The 18747-nt window shown below is 38.5% G+C and overlaps 1 protein-coding gene across 1 annotated transcript in view; it reads right to left on the bottom strand.

Annotated features, from left to right (window-relative positions):
- COL19A1 (collagen type XIX alpha 1 chain) overlaps positions 1–18747 on the bottom strand; it is a gene marked incomplete in the record, with an annotated part of 3251042 nt that overhangs the window by 454655 nt on the left and 2777640 nt on the right. Inside the window, 1 exon segment of the mRNA XM_044063894.1 lies at positions 5992–6045. Coding sequence (XP_043919829.1) covers positions 5992–6045 — 54 coding nt within the window.

Here is an 18747-nt window from a genome sequence, read left to right as displayed (position 1 = left end):
AGCAATTCTTCCCCTAGATCATTTTCTTCTAAACTAAAGGCACATACTTTGTTCTCCCTTTCTTGCAGGCATTCTGCAGAAAGTTCCAGAAAATCTTCCTGTGCAATATTCTCTTCAGCTTCACCCAGTATGTTCTTTTGTATGGGAACTCACAGGCCTCTCACTCCACAACACTGACTGCATCAGAATTGCCACAGTTTTCTGCTCCTTCCCTTGCTGTGCAACACCAACTGAACTTTTGTTCTGATTTCCTGCTGAAAGCGCCAAAGTATCTTCATATGGCAATTGATTATGTTTCCCCACTTCACTGGTTTCTCCTTAATTTGGGGAGTTATTATTCTATCAAGCTGTGATGTTGTCAGAGTTAAATTTTCTATACTAAGTCCTTCACTTCATATGTGATTCATAACTTTTGTTTCTATTTCTTTAACTTCTCCATTACTAATCCTCTTTTCTACTTTCCCCCTTTGTTTTCTTATTGTTTGCATTGTAAAATGTTCTGTATCTGGATGCTTTTGTCTGTATTTCTCTTCAGCTATCATTGGTGTTAGTTTTTTTAATTGATTAGTTTTTATTTCTCCTTTGTGTAAATATCGCACCATATTAAATCTTTTTTTCTTTCTCATGTCCATATTTCTTATTCAGATTTCTCCCACTCCTCTTGTTTCTCTTTACTTGTTTGTTCTACCATGTTGGGACATAGTCTGTGTTGGACTTTCTGCACTAAATCCTTCGTTTCGCAGGTATTCCACAACTTCAGCTGCTAATTTTTAACTTCTTTTTTACTAATCTTCTGTTCTACCTTTCCCCTTTGTGATCCTATTTTTGTATTGTAAAATTTTCCGTATCCAGATGCTTTTGTCTATATTTATTTTTGAATATTTTTGGAGCTGCTTTTTTGTATTAATGAATTTGGCTTTCTCCTTTGCATAAATATTACACCACATCAGACCATTCTTTCTTTCCCATGTCCATATTACTTTTGTGACTTCTATCCCAGTTTAGCTGAAGAAATGTGCATAGAGTGATCACTGTCCAAATCCTTTGTAATGTTTTCAATGTAGTTTAATAGGTAGAGGAAAGAGAGTCTGCCTTCACAAAACCAAACTGAGTGGGTTCTAGATTTAATGAGTTTCCTCACTCTGAATAAACTAGATCTACTATGATGTTTTCCATGGCTTTGCATGTAAGGCTGAGGCTGATAGATCTACAATTATCTGGGTCTGTAGAAGGGCCACTCTTGTGTATGGGAGTCACAGTGATTGTTCTCCAGGCATCAATCTCAAACTCTGTAGCTAGGCTTAGGTCGATGAGCATGCATCCTGGATTGTTATTGGGTCCCATAGAAATATAATTTTTAGCTTTTGACAGGGATTATAAAACTTGTTTCAAGTTGATCACAGCGCAACTAAAGTTTTAGAAGTAGGGAGGGCAACAATCTAGGTAGGTGGAATAAAGAAAGCACTAAATGTTTCTACTAATATATTGGGTACGTCCCCTGGGATGAAAAGGTATTATATTATTATGGATGAACTCAATGCATTATTTGCTAGTATTCCTTAATTTCCTTCAATTTCCAATGTACCTGAAAAATGATTTTCAATTTTCATTGACCTCTGTAGTGACCGTAAGGTTTTACTCTGCTTTACATTTTCTAATACTGCTTGTAAGTTCCTTACTCACATTTTATTGTGGTTTTGTGGTACAGGGTGGGATTTCTCACAAATTTTCATTATTTTTATTCTTTTGTAATACAGTTTATTAACTCAGGAATTACATAAGAGAAATTTATTCTTTAATTTCTGTCATATGTAGGTTGAATGGCTACAGACTTTTCCTATAGAGTTGTATAGGTCCTAGTAAAATTTTGAGGTGTGTGTGGCAGCGCTCTTAGCTAGGCCCATTTGGGGGTCTTCTACAAGCAGAAGTTGGTTTGCCAAGTAGAAGACCCTAAAAATGGTCACACATGATGGCAGTGTGCTACCACTAGGCCTGACAGGGAAGAGGACTGATATGTGGTCAGATTTATCCAGAGATGCACAGTGGATCATTTTTAGTCTGATTTATTACATCTGTAGCACCCAATCACACTGTGCTTAGGTTTAAATTTTGCTCACTTGTGCATGACTCAAAGCCATTTTCATTAATTTGTCTGTCACCTGTCACTACCTCAGCTGATATATATGAATCACATTAAATGAAAGTGGCATAATAAACACATTGTTCAGTATGCATTATGCAGCTGTGTGCTGTGTTAATAAATAATCTTTAAAGCTGCCTGAATTGTCAGTGTGAGTTTATAATATATAGCCTGATAGCACCATTAGTTGTGAAACATGTTTAAAATATATCATACATCAACAAAATTGTCTGTGTGGAATATTCTCAGTCTGAAACGTGAGACATAATGTTATATAACATAACTTTAAGGACTGATATTTTTCAAAGATTTGTGATTGCACTGCTATTAATAGAAATGACTTGTCAGTCTTAATCTCACTTTGATGGCCACCTGAAGTAAAACATCTTGTGGTCAATAAGTTCAAACAGTCTTCTGGGTTATAATTTACTTTTCTGTTGATCATTGGTTAATGGCATTCCAAGGAAAGCCTATTGCTTGGAAAATTCAGACTTTGAGGTAAGAATAGCCTCCAAAGCCAAGGACGACTATAAGGCATTTTTCAGTTATGTCCGTAATCTTAAGGGCAACACCCAATGACATGTGGAATTAGTTGTAGATGGCATCACCTATACTCAGCTGGAAGACATAGCAAATCAGCTGGCTGACAAATTCAGCTCAAATTTCACCTCCCCATCACCCTCCAGTTCTCCCCCAAGAAAGACCCTCCACCCCTCCACTGCCAATTATTACCAAAGAATACGTTGTCACTGAGCTCTCCAAAGCTAAAAACACAGCTTCAGTGGGACCTGACAATATACCAAGTTGCCTCTTAAATAGCGTAAATCAGGACGTATGAGGTTCATTAGGATCTCTGTTTAACCATAGCCTCTGGACTGGCTTTGTCCTGTTAAAATGGAGGACAGCAACAGTCATCTCTCTACATAAACAGGGACCATCTGCTGACCCTGGAAATTACAGAGCCATACGTTTGACTAGTTTTATATGTAAGACCATGAAAAGAATAATCATGTACCTGATAAATAATGATATAGGAGACCTCCAAACACTGGACCCGACCCAATTCAGCTTTGTCAAGGGCAGGCTGTGCCTACTGAGCCTGGTGAACTTCTTTGAAAAAGTCACTAAGGCCATGGCTGAGGGTTAAACAGTACACACCACCTACCTTGACCTGACCAAGACATTTGACACAATTCACCACTCTGGTATTATAAATAAACTCACAGACCTGGGCATAAACCCTATGTCATCAGATGGATATCCAACTGGCTCTGGAAAGGACACGTGATTAAAGTGGGGAAACCCACATCCAGCAAGAAGACAGTTACTAGTGGTGTGCCACAGGGATCAGTACTGGGACCACTCTGAAGTCAAGGCAAATGTGGAAGGCCTCTGGATGACAAAGTTTGCCAATGATTGCAAGCTGAGGGCAATCACTGAATCCCCCAAGGATGTAGATATCCTTTAGGAGGGTCTAGATCAGACAAATGATTGGTACCAGAACCATGGCCTAAAAGTAAATGCAAAAAAATGCATTATCATATATTTTGGGAAATCAAATACCCCTGCAAATTACAACATCAATAAAATGCCCCTTAGAGTGGACTCAGAGGTGAGAGATCTAGGTAGGCAGATAGATAGTAGCCTGAACTTTGACTGCCATGAGTCAACAGTGGTGAGAAAATCCATTTATGTGGCACAACTTATAAGTAAAGGTATGGCATCTATATCCAAGGAAGTTATAGTCCACCTGTACTCGGCCCTCATTAGACTAATAATTGAATACAGTGTGCCATTTGGCATGTACTTGACAAGGCATTTATAGCACCTGGAGCAACTGCAGAGGTTCCTCACAAAGAAAAAACAGCATATAAGCAAAAATGAACTTTGCAGATAGACTAAAAGCCCTATCTCTTTAGCCTCCTACTGACTATTAAGTAGTGGCCTATGCCTTGTCTACAAGGCACTCACAAATTCAACCCTGATGGAGCTGCTGCACATCTACAAGTCAAACAGCATAAGGGTCACCATATCTAGGGATCAAAATATAGTCAGCAACTCCAACTAAACATGCTGGAGAGACAGATGTGTGTCTCAGAGATTGCCTTTCTTTAGAACAGGCTTCCTATTCACATTAATCAGAGCCCTTCCCTGGCTGTCTTCAAATGCAATTTGGATCAATGGATGAAGAATCACAAATTCACACCTGGGGTATTGCCTATGTCCCTTACCGATAGGGACAATCTGTAAGGTACTTAATGCAAAGACACAAATCCATGCCATCCTCTTGCCCATAGGGTCATATGTTGGGTAAAATGGGTTATATTGGCTCAGCTTCTAAGGGCCCTTAAGCCATTAGCCTAGTGATCTTCTATGAACCTATGAACTAGCTGGTCATTCCCATCAAGGTATTATACAAACTGGTGGATTTAGACAAAGGTTTCTGCTAACATGGCTGAAACTGCCCACAGTGAATTATTTTTTATTGTAGTATATCCACTTTACCAGCAATATTATTATTATATATTTTTTTCTCTAGCTGAATTGTCAAAGTATTCTCGGCTAATGTAGAATAAGATTTATTAACAGTTTTATTAACTCCTACATAAATGCCCTTTCCTTTGTCTGCGTCAAACATGAGCTACACTTCCTTAATGTACTCATTTTGTTTGATTTTCAACTGTATGCACATAATCTTAGATACATTTTCTTCCTTGGCTTTCAGAGCAAGCTTTAACTTGGAGCTTGTATGCCAAAGTTGTGGTTATTTGTTAATATCACTGTTTCAGTACATCTGTGTCATTTTAGATGGCACATGTAAGTGTCTTATTTCTTCATTATGTGGTGATCAATGCATAAGGTTCTTCATGAATCATAGACACATCATTTTGTCAGTGTTCTGTGCCACTTGTATTAATCTGTGACAGCTGCAATGTTCAGTATAGTGCTTGCTGAATACTGTTCTTTTGACTTCATTTGATCTGTGTCCATATTGTTTATATTTTAATATCATAGCTATATTATACCCTCTTTTACTTTATAAAACCTGAATACCTGTGAGCAGAGTGCCATTCTATTTCGGCCTGATGGACATACTAGGCTGTGGAGTATGGATACTGAATATAACATTTAGCTGACACTTCCAGCACATGTTATGTAAATATGTTGGCATTTACCTTGTCTTGTCATGTCTAAACTATCACCTCCAGGGAATTCCTGCTGGAAGCAGTGTTGTGTGCCTTTACATTCTGATTTTGTTTTTCCAGGACTAAATGGCAAGGCGTGTCCTATTGGCCTCCATCAAAAAAAGGAAATGTATTTCATCATTCTAATCACACTTTACCCAGATAACACTGTGTCATTAGTTTGAATCAATGAGACACATTAAGCCAGATTGCCTGTGTTTTATTAACATTCTATTTAAAGTTTATGAGTGGCTTAAAAAAGCAACACTTATCAAGTGTCAGTAATTTATAAGGACTTTCTGTGGATTTTAAAAGAAAAAAGTAACGCTAAACAAGTGTCAGTAATTTATAATGAATCTCTGTGGATTTTTAAAAGAACAAGGCATCCTGTCAAAGTCAACAACACTCTGCCATTGGCTGTATTGTTTCTTACACAGTTTTAAAATGCCAGATGTTACATGCAACATCTTAACATTCGTGTTGTTCATTGCTCACATTATAAAGTGACATTTTATTGAGTTGTAGTGAATTTCTAATTTGACATTAATATTCATAATGATTAATACTAGCATTTATTCTGTATTCATAAGTGGCTGTAAATGCTCTTCTTATTCATCAGTGTCATTGTACTACAGTTTTCTTTTTGCTGAAACCAGCATTTCTTACCTTTTCTCCAGGAAGTCCTTCAAGTCCAGGCAATCCCATCGGGCCGGGGTCTCCCTGTAAGTAATAAAGTTAGAGTCATGAACTCGGGTTTCTATTATTTAATAGTACTGTATTGCAGAAGTTTCTGCCCCCATGGTCCAAGTTTGCATACATTTATATAAATGATAAAGTATATAAGAAAGTTTAACATGGATAAGAAAATCTTGTTTCATTACAGTATATAATTTTATAATATATCTGAATAACAGTTAATGTGACTATGTTGTTTAAATGAATAAAGGAAATGTATTGATATCTTATTTTAATTATTTACAAAATGAGAATTAGTAACAATGACTGCTAGAATAATACAATAACATTTCTAATAAGTTATTTTTTAGACACAAACACACACGATTTGAATGTGTACAGTGTACAATATTTTTGTCATATGGCATATATCACGTCTTTTCTGAAGTTTTCTTCATGGTTTAAAACCTTCATAATATTTGGATTGGATGATCTTCTACTAGAAAATATAGACTGATAAGGGTTAAGACCATGCACTAAGCCCTAAGCTGAGCTCAATAAATAATTCCTGTTTAAAGTAACAGAGAAAGTAGGAGATAAATGTTTAAGTTTCTGATTTTTTTAACTGGAATCTTGACAGAAGATAAAAAAATGACAGAAAAAAAGTAAAATGTTATAGTTTTACCCTAAAAGAAAAAAAAAACTATAACCACAGTCTACCAACTGAAGTTGTGTGACAGCCCAATAAAAAATAAAAGTTAGCATAAAACAAATGTCAATTTAAAATAAATATTTTAGTCATAAAGCAAGCTGTTGAAGTTTTTTTCCCAGAAGGGAACATAAGTCAGCAACGGATTAATGCTAGCCAAATGTCTCTTATTATAAGCCTGCAAGAAGAGTACTTTTCGGTGGCTGGAAAGTTCTGAATGGCTTAGCACCTAGACCAGTAGTTTTCTCCACTGCTTGCTAGAACTGTCAGTGGCTTGCATGCATGGAAAGCGATCTGAAACTTTGGAAGCTGGCCAGCTGTTTATCCCATGTAGGGTATAACCCATACAGCTACAGCCTACTGCAGCAGTGATCATCTACTGTTATGGTAAGTTTACTTACACAACTGTGCCTTCTATTTCTTTTCATAATATCTGTAAAGTTCATGCTGCTGAAACGAGATTCATTATCTGAAGACTGCACTTCTAGAACAGTGTGTACACTGAAACGTTGTCTCAGTTTTTGACTGGCTGCCATGTATGAGAACTAAAAGAATTTATCGCAGGTATATCCTTCCACTTTGAACGAACATATATCAACATGTTTTCCAAGGAAAAGAATACAGTATAATCCTCATGCAGACTGTAACAAACCTTTTTGTGTCAGTCCCATGACTGCCAGTGAGAAATCTGAGGCGATTTACTACACATTTGACATTTATTATGTGGCTTTACTTCTTGTTTCACTATATCCTCATCAAAAACTAAATGCCATGGAGAGTTTCTTGCTAAACATTCATTTCCAGAGATTCTAGGATGAATGTGATGTTTTAAGCATTACAGAATTAACGTGGAATATGTCAGAGCCCTGTAATAATGAATAATGTATGATACTTGGTGTAGCTTTCTGAAAGAGTGTGCCATAAATTATGCCTCATTTATTTTAGGCCAGACAGAGTTACATCTTTCACAGTTCATGTTTAATTTTTGAGCATGTAGAGTATATACTAGGGTACAGTCACTAACATCTGTGAGATAGGTCAAAATCTGCAGATATTCCTGAAGGAAATATAACCCTCTTAGTGCACGAGCATTAGAGTATTGATTTCCTGGCCTATAAGCAATATTACACTGATATATCTCAGCAACACTACCTAATGATCTACTGCTGGTAAATTCATTGTTGCAACAGGAGACTTTTCAATGGAAAATCTGAAGAATGTATAGAATGTCTTTCTCTTATCATAACAAAAGCAGAATCTTCATAGTCTTCAACCACCAATGGTGCAAGTGCTTTGTGATTAATGCATGTGGTAATACACAGCCAATCTAATCTATATTAAATCTTGCAATTACATAAATTGTTGCTGAATATTCTTTGTCTGGTTATGAGTATTTATGTTTAGCTAGCATCAGAGCTTGTGGTGTAAAATAAAAGAATTGTGTCCTAGCCTATTCTGTCGAACAAAAAACTCTGATTAGCTGATTGTGTGCTAGAACGGCTTATATGTTACTAATACATGTAACTCTGTACGAATTGCAGAAGGACTCAATACTGGGTGCATTTCTGTGAAGAGCACTTTTGGCTAACATCAAAGATTGAAACAATTTTAATTTTATGAACTTTAATCATTCTTTGACTTAGGAATGGGTTCCATTCCAGCCATGGTATTAGAAACCCAAAAGACTTAAAGAAATTAAAAAAGAGGGAATGAATGTTTTTTTATTTTTCTATTAATAGTTAATTATAAAATGAATTAAATACTTTCATATTAAATTATCACACTAATAATAATATATTATGTGATATATTATGTATTGTGTTGTATTTGCTCTGTCCTTCTGGCCTGGATTGTGTCTGAAAAGGGTCTGAGAAAAGCCAGTTTATTTCCTATAAGTAGGAATTGCTTACTAACCAATAAACTAAAAAACAAAAGCACCTTATGAGTAGGCAGGTAACAGAAGATGTAACTTTGTGATAACGCAAATAAGAATAAATCATTCTATAACTTGAGAGAAAGAAATGTAAGACTAAAATTTATGGTCTGGTTATGAATGGACCTGAGAATCCAATCATAGTGGAAGAGACAAGTGAGCCTAAACACTTATAGGTCCATAGGTGTATACTAGGCTAACTACCACAGGGGCCATTTTAAGCTTAACTATGCAGGCTAATGTATATGACAAGCTGAAGGACCTTAAGACTATTTTAAGTGGTATATGTAAGCCGGATCATGGGTGACCAACTATTTGTAGGCTGCCACTGAATATTATGGACATAGCTGCTCGACCAGGGGTGAATTTCTGATTTCCCATCCACTGCTACAAATTATGCTTGAATTGGTTTAGGAAGAACTCTGCCTCACATGTATAGAAAGCCTGGTCCAGAGAAGGGGCATACTCTGAGAAACATACTGATTCGTCCAGCTTGTCCTATTTATGTCACAAGCAAGGTATCAATCCTTAGATTGAGTATTTATGATGTAATTTATCTTGCAGATATGCAGAAGGTCCATCAGAGTGGGATCCAAGAATGCCTTATATGTCATGTGTAGATCACCCTTGACAGTCTGTAGGAGAATGAATACAGGAATAATGCTTTGAGGTGATCTGCATAGGAAATGTTGTTTACACCCTGTATCTTTTTTGTGAGAACCCCTGTGAAGGTTCAGTTGTTGAATGCACCTTGATCTGATGAGGGCTGAATACAGTGGAATGATGACTTCCTTGGGCCTAGATGCCATACCATTACTTATAAGATGTACAACATAGAGCGATTTTCTTACTACTGTTGACAGACGATGGTCAATGGCCAGGTTATTGTCTAAATGCACCCCCCAAGTCCCTGACCATTGGACTCTTAGGGTGTGTTATCAATGAGGCAATTTCCAGTGTTGACCATACTATTATGCATTCCTTTGCACAGAATTTGAGAGTATAGTTCTGATAACAGTTATTTATCTGAATACAACCTTCTTGGAGGATATGAACATCTTGGGGAGATTCTATGACTGCACCTAGTTTGCAATTGTCAACAAACTTGGTCAGCCAAAGGCTCTAAAGGTTGGAATTGGCTTCAGTGAGGTAGATATCAAAAATGACTGGTCCCAGTACAGAGCCCTGAGGGACTGTGTTAGTGAATGGCTTCTTTGTGGAGGTGGACTCCTCCATCTTAACTTCTTGTGTCCTACCAAGGAGCCATCTGGCTGTCTTGGGGTTTAATCTTAATTCCTCTTGGTCATGGAGAGTGTGTTGATGGCCTGCACTCTAGTGATAATGGTGGGGGCGGGGCTTATGTTTGATGGTAATTCCAGAGGGGTGGCTGGGGGAGAGACAGGGAGAGAGGGAAGGATACAATTGGAGCTGAATTTGTCAGACAGTAGATTTTCTATATCTTTTGGCTTAGTGTAAGTGACTCCATTTCTGCACATTGTTGTGTACTCCCTTTGCTGTTGTGGACATAGCTAAAGAAAGCCTTATGGTTGTACTTGATTTGGGAGGCTATTTTTACCTCAGTTTAGTTTTGGCAGACTTGATTTGTATCCTGGTTTGCTTGTTTAGATTTTTACCCCAGTTTAGTTTTGGCAGACTTGATTTGTCCCCTGGTTTGCTTGTTTAGATTTTTACCTCAGTTTAGTTTTGGCAGACTTGATTTGTCCCCTAGTTTGCTTGTTTAGATTTTTACCTCAGTTTAGTTTTGGCAGACTTGATTTGTCCCCTGGTTTGCTTGTTTAGATTTTTCCCCAGTTTAGTTTTGGCAGACTTGATTTGTCCCCTGGTTTACTTGTTTAGATTGTTGAGATATTTTTTTCCTGCTGGGTATAGCACTTCTTTATTTTTATCGTGACTTTCTTCTTTTTTTGTACAACTTATATATACTGGGATTCCACCAGGGTGGTATGGTTTTGGGGTTTATTTTGTACTACCAGGATAAAAAAATAATAATAATAAAAATACCACTGGTTTAGACTATGATACTTAGTGGTCTCATAATATGCCAGTGTTAAGCAGAATCCTCACTTACTGGTGCTGCCTAGTCAAGATACTCACAGCCAGTTCTATATGAGATCTCAAGAAGCACTTCGAAATGTAGATTACTAATGGCACTATTAAAAGAAGGGGAAGGGGTCTGTAAGGATATGTGAAACTCAGCTCAGGAAAACAACAAGAACAAAATAAGTGGCAGATTGGTATAATGTTTAAGGTGTTTTAACTTACAGACACAAGGTGCAGGGTTTGATTCTCACGTGAGGTAAGCGGATAGGCTTAATATGGCTACAAGGCCAATTAGGCCAATTAGCCCAGTATTAATCTATGGACAACTTCTATGGTTCAGCAGCATTTGGCTAAGAAATGACTGATACTCTGTGGCAAAAAGCACAATAGCATGGAATAGGCGAAAGTAAAAAAAAAAAAAAACTGTTTCAAAAATGTACCATTGATAGGCAATTATTCTACCTGAAAATATCTAAAACCTTTGGAGGATGCTAACTAAAACATTGCCATTACAAAAGATGGGAAACACATGCAAGCTATTTGCCCTCTCTCCACATGCCTGGAGATGCAAACATGCACTAACTCTGAGAACACTCAGATTTGGGGAACAGAGAATGTCATAAATGCACATCTCTCACATTCACCCTCTTTTCTTCATCCAACTTTTGTTACATCCTTCCAGTGATGATGTTCTGAATTTTGGTCAAAGGGTTGATGACAAAAAGTAGGTTTATTATTCTTCAGTGTAAGCCCACCAGAGTTTACGAAAAGCAGGTTATAACCAACAAAAGATTCACAGTACAGAAATAACAAAATTGATAAAAGAAACACTATCAAGCCACAATAGAACCATATTTATTTTATTAAACTTAAAAAAATAAGCAAAAAGTGCTTTCATCCTTTTACTACAGGACTTTTTCAAATACAAAAAATCCCAATGCCCAATCATTTATATTGCTTCAAAATTTGTTATATTTTAATGTTTAACAAAATTAATATAGTACTATGGTAGCTTGACAGGGTGGCTTTTTATCAAAAAGCAGGTTATAAAAAGACAAAAAAGCAAGTTTTACTTTTATATGGCTAGACATGATAGGCAAGCATGGAAAGTGAAAGAAGGAGCAGGAAGATGAGAGGAAGAAAAAATCGTTTTCAAGGTTTATTGGGGAGGGTAGCACTTATAATTAAGGGATTTCTTAGCAAACCAGCATGGGATGTTAAGTGAATCATAGGAAAAGAATGTTATTTAAAAAGAAAAGACCCTCTGCAAAAAAAAAAAAAAAAAAAGAAAGAAAGAACTCTGTTGCATATCGTCTACTCCGAGGTGATCTCTGCTTAACATACAAGGCCATGTCAAACCCAGAGCTATTGGACATGCTACACTTAAAGAAATCCCAATCCCTCAGAGACACATGCTCCAGGGATCTAAACCTTGTCATTGCAATGAACAAAACATGCTGGAGGGATAGGTTCCTGACCCAGAGACTCCCCAGACTCTGGAATAGACTGCCCATACATGTCAAGCAGAGTGCCTCCTTGGCCCTCTTCAAAAGGAATCTTGATTGGATGGGAGATAGGAAATTCACCCCGGGGATCACGTCAGTTGCCCTGGTAGACAGGGGTCCAGGGAAGTAAATACTGTGGGAAGAAATAGCCAGGGAATTGTTATGGCTAGGCTTGTATAGGCCCTAGGTACGATAGCCTAGTACCAATACCTGTCTTCCTGGGATGACATTTTGGACAAGCCACTCTGCTTCGCAAGGAATGGCTTACACCTGTCACCACTGGGCTTCCGGATATTGGCTAAGGCTCTTGACACCCCCATAGTGCCTTTTTTAGGCAAGGCTCAAAAGACAAACCCACCTCCTTAGAAAACAAAAATGGAAAAAAAACTAAGGGTAATGCTGCTCAACGCTAGAAGTCTAAATCTCAAGATGCAGGCACTTGATGCACTCCTCAGCATGGAGAACATTGACGTCTGTGCAGTAACTGAAACCTGGTTCAAGGCTCCGGAGAGCACCCCAGTGCTACCAGGCTATACCTCGTATCATGCTTTTTGGCCCCAAAACCCGGGCCGAACCACAAAGGGAGGGGGAGTGTCCATATTCATCAAGGACACCCACACCTCCAGGTTAGTAGCAACACATGAAGCATCAGAGACCATACAGGTGCAACTAACCATAGGCAAAACTGCTATACAACTGGTAGCATGTTACAGACCACCCTCCCAATCTCAAGAACCCCACTCAGCCTTCCTGAAGACATTGGAGGATATGAATGTATCACAAAATACCATCATACTAGGAGACTTCAACTACCCAAACATAGATTGGGTACATTATTCTAGCCCTAATACCCTAGCCCAAAGGTTCCTGGAATTCATAAATTCAAATGCACTGGAACAACTAGTCACCTCTCCCACTAGGGGAGATAATATACTAGACCTGATCATCACAAACATGGGGACAAAATTCTTCACACTGGAAGTATACCCCTCACTAGTGAGATATGACCACAAACTAATCACCCTGGATGTACATATCCCACCTCCATGCCCAGCACAAAAGACCACCGTGAAAAACTTCTCAAAAGCAGACTTCACTCTTCTTAAGACTGAGATGGTATCCTTTAAGCCCACTGTGCCAGTGGATACAACATCCCACAATGCCGAATCCTTCACAAATGCTTTTTATGGACATCTCCAAAAATGCATGGATCATGCAATCCCAAACAAATCCAAGTCCCTCTCCAAGGTAAGCGTCCTGTCTGGTGGACCTCAGCCATAAACAAATTGTATAACAAAAGAAGGAAGCTACTGTACGTCAGAGCAAAATCCCATGAAGGGAAGACATCTCTGATCAACATTAGCAGAAAACTACTTTCTCTCATAAAACCATCCAAGGCCAACTTTGAGAGAAAAATCGCTAAGGACACTAAAGATAACCACAAAGCCTTCTTCAGCTATGTTAGAAACCTGGGTGGAAACCCTCAGATATGCTCAGAGTTGGTTCACAACAACATAAAATACACTGAACCCACAGATATTGCCAACATTCTGGCTGACAGGTTCAGTGCAAATTTCTCCCCTCCTTCACTCCCAAAAGAAGAAATACTTATCCCAGCTGAATGTAATCTCCCTGTCATCTCAGATGTCCAAGTGAGAACCGCCCTAAACAAAGCAAAAAACACAGCATCAATGGGACCTGACGGTATCCCGGGTTGCGTGTTACGTGAACTCCAAGAGGAGCTAAACCCACACATAAAAATGCTATTTTACCTTAGCCTTACTTCGGGATATGTACCTGAACACTGGCGTACAGCAACAGCGGTCCCACTCCACAAGGGGGGTGCCTCTACAGACCCTGGAAACTACCACCCCATAAGCTTAACCAGCCTGGTCTGCAAAGCTATGGAAAGAATCATTATGGAACTCATAAACAGAGACATAGGGGACCTACAGACACTTGACCCCACCCAGTTCGGCTTTGTAAAGGGCAGATCCTGCCTTTTAAACCTGGTTGACTTTTTCGAAACAGTCACTAGAGCCATTGATGAGGGCAAAGCAGTCCATACAGCATACCTGGACTTGGCTAAGGCCTTCGACACAATACCCCACTCAGGCATCATAGATAAGCTCAACAGCTTAAAAGTAAACCCTTATGTCACTAGATGGGTTGCAAACTGGCTAAAGGACAGAACCCATAAAGTTAAAATCGCTGGAGCAATGTCAGGCTCAAAGCCAGTCACAAGTGGTGTCCCACAGGGATCTGTCCTGGGACCCCTCTTGTTCGGCATTTATTTCTCAGATGTTAAAGCAAACATGGGAGGGCTGTGGCTGACAAAGTTCGCGGATGACTGCAAACTAGGTGCCATAGTCGATACACCAGCAGACACACACATCCTACAAAAAGGCCTCACAGAAACGGACAACTGGTGCCGGAGTCACGGCCTTAAACTAAATGCCAAAAAATGTATAGTCATCCCCTTTGGGAAAAACAAAGTACCCACAAATTATCACATAGACAGCAACCCACTGAATATGGAAAAAGTAATCAGAGACCTAGGGATCCAAGTCAACAGCGACCTCTCATTTGACACCCACGTTGCCAAAGTGGTTAGAAAAACATTCTACCTTGCACACCTCATCATGAAGGGATTCACATCCAGATCCAAGGATGTCATTGTACCCCTATATTCCTCCCTCATCAGACCCATGATTGAGTACAATGCCCCATTTGGTATGTACCTCACCCGGCATTTACAACAGCTGGAGAGACCACAAAAGTACCTCACCAAGAGGATCAAGGGTCTCCGACATATGTCTTATTCTGCCAGACTAAAGAAACTTCATCTCTATTCAGTTGCATACTGCCTTCTCAGAGGTGATCTCTGCCTGACGTACAAGGCCATGTCCAATCAGGATCTGATGGACATGCTCCACCTCAAAAAATCCAAATCCATCAGGACCACGAGAGCTAAAGACTTAAACCTCGGTACAAGTATGAATAGGACACGCTGGAGGGATAGATTCATAACCCAGAGGCTTCCCATGCTTTGGAACAGGATCCCAGTTCATATTAGGCAGAGCCCCTCACTGAGTCTTTTCAAGAGAAATCTTGATGAGTGGATGGGAGATCGTAAGTTTACCCCAGGGGTCACATCTGTGTCACCGATAGACAGGGGCACAGTAAACTAATTCTATTATATAAGGGGACCTTCATTGTGTCACTACTAGACAGAGGCACAGTATTCTAAATTTATTCTGTACAATTTTTGTACCATTTCATGGGGTGGCAAAAGCCACATCACTATGGCTAGGCTTACAAATGCCCCAGGGTAGATAGCCTAGTACTATACTATGAAACTATGAAACTATGAATACAGGTATACCTTTAAGACCAGCCCTTAAGAAAAGGAGGGCAGTGAGATGATTGGTGGTTGTGTTTTTAAATGTATTTAAATAGGTATTCTTCAAGAAAACAAACAAATAAAATCAACACATAGTCATCTGTATATGCAACATTTATGTTTTTGGCAGGGGAAACACTTATTCTTACAAGATGAATTTTAGAATTAATAATCATTCTAATAAAATAATATTGCAAAGAGCAAATTCCCTCATAGATCTATTTGCTTTTATATGGAAAATATGGGAAAAAATGAATGAAATATATGTGTCCATGGGGAGTTTAAACCTTCACAAGAGGTTATACAGGCAAAATGGGAAAGCATTGGTTCAGGAATGTGACAAAGTCTTGGAGTAAAATGTTTTCAGTGTAAACAGATGGGACATGTATGGACTTATGTCCCCAGTGGCTTGTGAAGGAACAAAAGGCACATGAGAGAGTTGTTAAATTTAAAAACACACTACAGTAATAACATACTACAGTTGCATCAAACTTTATTAAGGGTCTACACTCTATCATGGCAAGGGCAGGGAAGCTTTTGATAAGACATATACTGCATCAAATACAAATATTTTAAGTCTAAAGTTGATGATTTTCTGACTGGGCAGTTCATTATGGTCAAAGTCATTAGAAAGACATCTTTTCAGTGTCACTGACCAAGGGTCACTTGGAGTAGGATAGAAGCAGGGAGACAACCAGGTGGCGATATTTGTTGATATCCCAGAAAATGTTCTGGTAGGTAATAAGTTTGATAAAACAGAACTATGTATACATGTGACTCCATGCAGAAAAGTATGGATGAAATCACACTGGAAATGTAGTAGAAGTAAGATCCAGACAGTGTCCAGACCTCCATCAGAGGCTGGCAATGTTGCAACTTCAGAAAAAGAGTGAGCTTGCACCAAAAGCCTGAACTGAAGTCTCAACTGTCAAAGGATACAGGAATTCTTCTAGAAGAAGTTACTTGAGGGGAAAAATGGTTGATGGCAGTAAAACTAAATCTGAGACAGAGTTGTCAAAAACTATTGGACACATTAAAGGAGAACTAGAGGGAATTATATAGACAGAGTTAAGGCAGACACATCTCTCAGAAACTCTTTACAAAACTTGGAAATAACAAATAGAGCTTCTAATCCTCAAGGACAAGGCAAGTAGAAAAAGAGGTTGTTGAAGAGAAAGTAGACTGATAAACGAGTTCCATAAGCAAACGTGATGCAGTCTGTGGAAGTTCAAGCGTCTAATATGAAGTTTTTCTAGTCATATTCCATTATATTCCATTTTTCAGCCATTTGAGCAGAACATTTACAAAACGAGTGCTATACAACATTTTTGTTTGTCAGGCATAACAAAAGGCACACAAGAGTACTAGAAAGCTTGTTGACAGCATCAAAAGGGTGTCAGCACTGGCAATAAAGCAAGGGTATATCTGGCGAGTAAAGCACCATATTAACAAGGGGGCACAACAAAGGTTCATAGATTGGTACTAGGCTAACTGCCCTTGTGGGCCTTTTTAAACCTAGCCAATTACCTCATGTGAGAATCAAACCCTGTACCTTGTGTCTGTAAGGTAAACACCTTAACCATTATGCCAGCACCCCACAGAGGCAAAAAGATGAGGTTATCCGATAGTTAAAAATGACAAAACTATTTCACCCTCTCAGGAGAAAGTCTTTTAAACAAAACATTTTGTGAGTGTAACTTGAAATGCATCTTTCGCTTCAAGTTTCATTTCTTGAGGTTTTCTCAATAAACCTTGCTTGAGTCTATAAAAAAGAGATATTGGTGAGGAGTGCTGTATTAGAACAGAGAACGTTTTACTGTTTTTCTAATAAAAAAAATAACAAAAAGTTAAAATAAAACCTTGTTCTGCAAATGTGCATTCTGTTGTGAAATTGTTTGAAGATGCTGGCTGAGTCACATAATAATTGTGATGATGGTGACTATGATGATGATAAAGGCAACAATGATGATGCCTTATTTGGATGGCAGCTTACTGGGAGTCTTTGATCCCAGTTGTATGTTACTGTAGAAACTGGAAGGCTACTTATAAAATTCACGCTAGCCACAGAAAATTATGTTTGTGGACTTTAGGGGACTAAATGTAATTTAGAAGTTAGAGGAGTTATAGATTTAACTGTTGGAGGATGCCTTTAAACACAGAGATCAAATTGTATTTTACTGCCTATAATGGATCAGAAAATTCTACTCTGGGCTTAGGGGAAAGAAATAGCAAAGGCCTCAGCTAGAAAATGCCTTGCACTTCCTCTCTGTCTCCATCCTCCCTACATTTGGGAAATAATTGAAAAAAAAATTAATGTAGAACTAATTCTCCACTTACATCCAACAGTACCACCTCCTCACTCTTTAACAGCATGACTTCTGGACTGGCTGGAGCACAATGACAGCACTGTGGTCTCTTAATGATGAGATCCTTCTCAACATGGATAAAAGAAACCTTTCAGAGCTCTCTTCATTATCCTTATGAAAGCTTTTGATCTTATTGACCACGTCTTGTTCCATCACTCCCTCAAAGAAATCAGGGTTATTCTCAACACTCTCAGCTGGCGCCAACATTTCTTAACAAATAGGCATTTAAGATCTAAAGATATAGATGAAAATAAGCTCATAACTATGACCTCCAGCACCCCTTATCAGAGGAATCATCACCCAGGGATCCATACTCACTGCACTGTTGCTTTCGGTTTTTATTAACAAACTACCATCTGATCTGCTTAACCTTTCTATCACACTTTATGCAGATGGCTTGGTAATTCTTCAATCCAGCCCCTCACATTCAACTATTCAAATGCAGCTTCACTCTGACCACGATTCCCTTATTTTTTGTCTAAACAGCCATAAGCTACTCTCAAAACCATCCAAAAGAAAAAAGTATGATATTTGGACTCATAAAAACTGGAAAAAAAACTCCAAAAAATCTCAGCATTGGAGATCTCAATAATTCTCCAGTAGAAACAACTGCATCCTTTAAATATATGACAAGACTTAACTACCAAAGCTACAATAAAAACACAAGGAAAGGGATAAATTATCTTTTATTTTGCTCCAGGAAAATATCTTCCTTTCTTTACAGACCAGCTAGAGCTGCAATAGGCAAAGGAGTCCTCATTCCTCAACTT

This window comes from Protopterus annectens, chromosome 2.part2 (assembly GCF_019279795.1).
Source record: "Protopterus annectens isolate FY-2018-M chromosome 2.part2, PAN1.0, whole genome shotgun sequence".
In the NCBI taxonomy this organism is placed as follows: domain Eukaryota; kingdom Metazoa; phylum Chordata; order Ceratodontiformes; family Protopteridae; genus Protopterus; species Protopterus annectens.
This window is presented reverse-complemented; position numbering and strand designations above follow the sequence as displayed.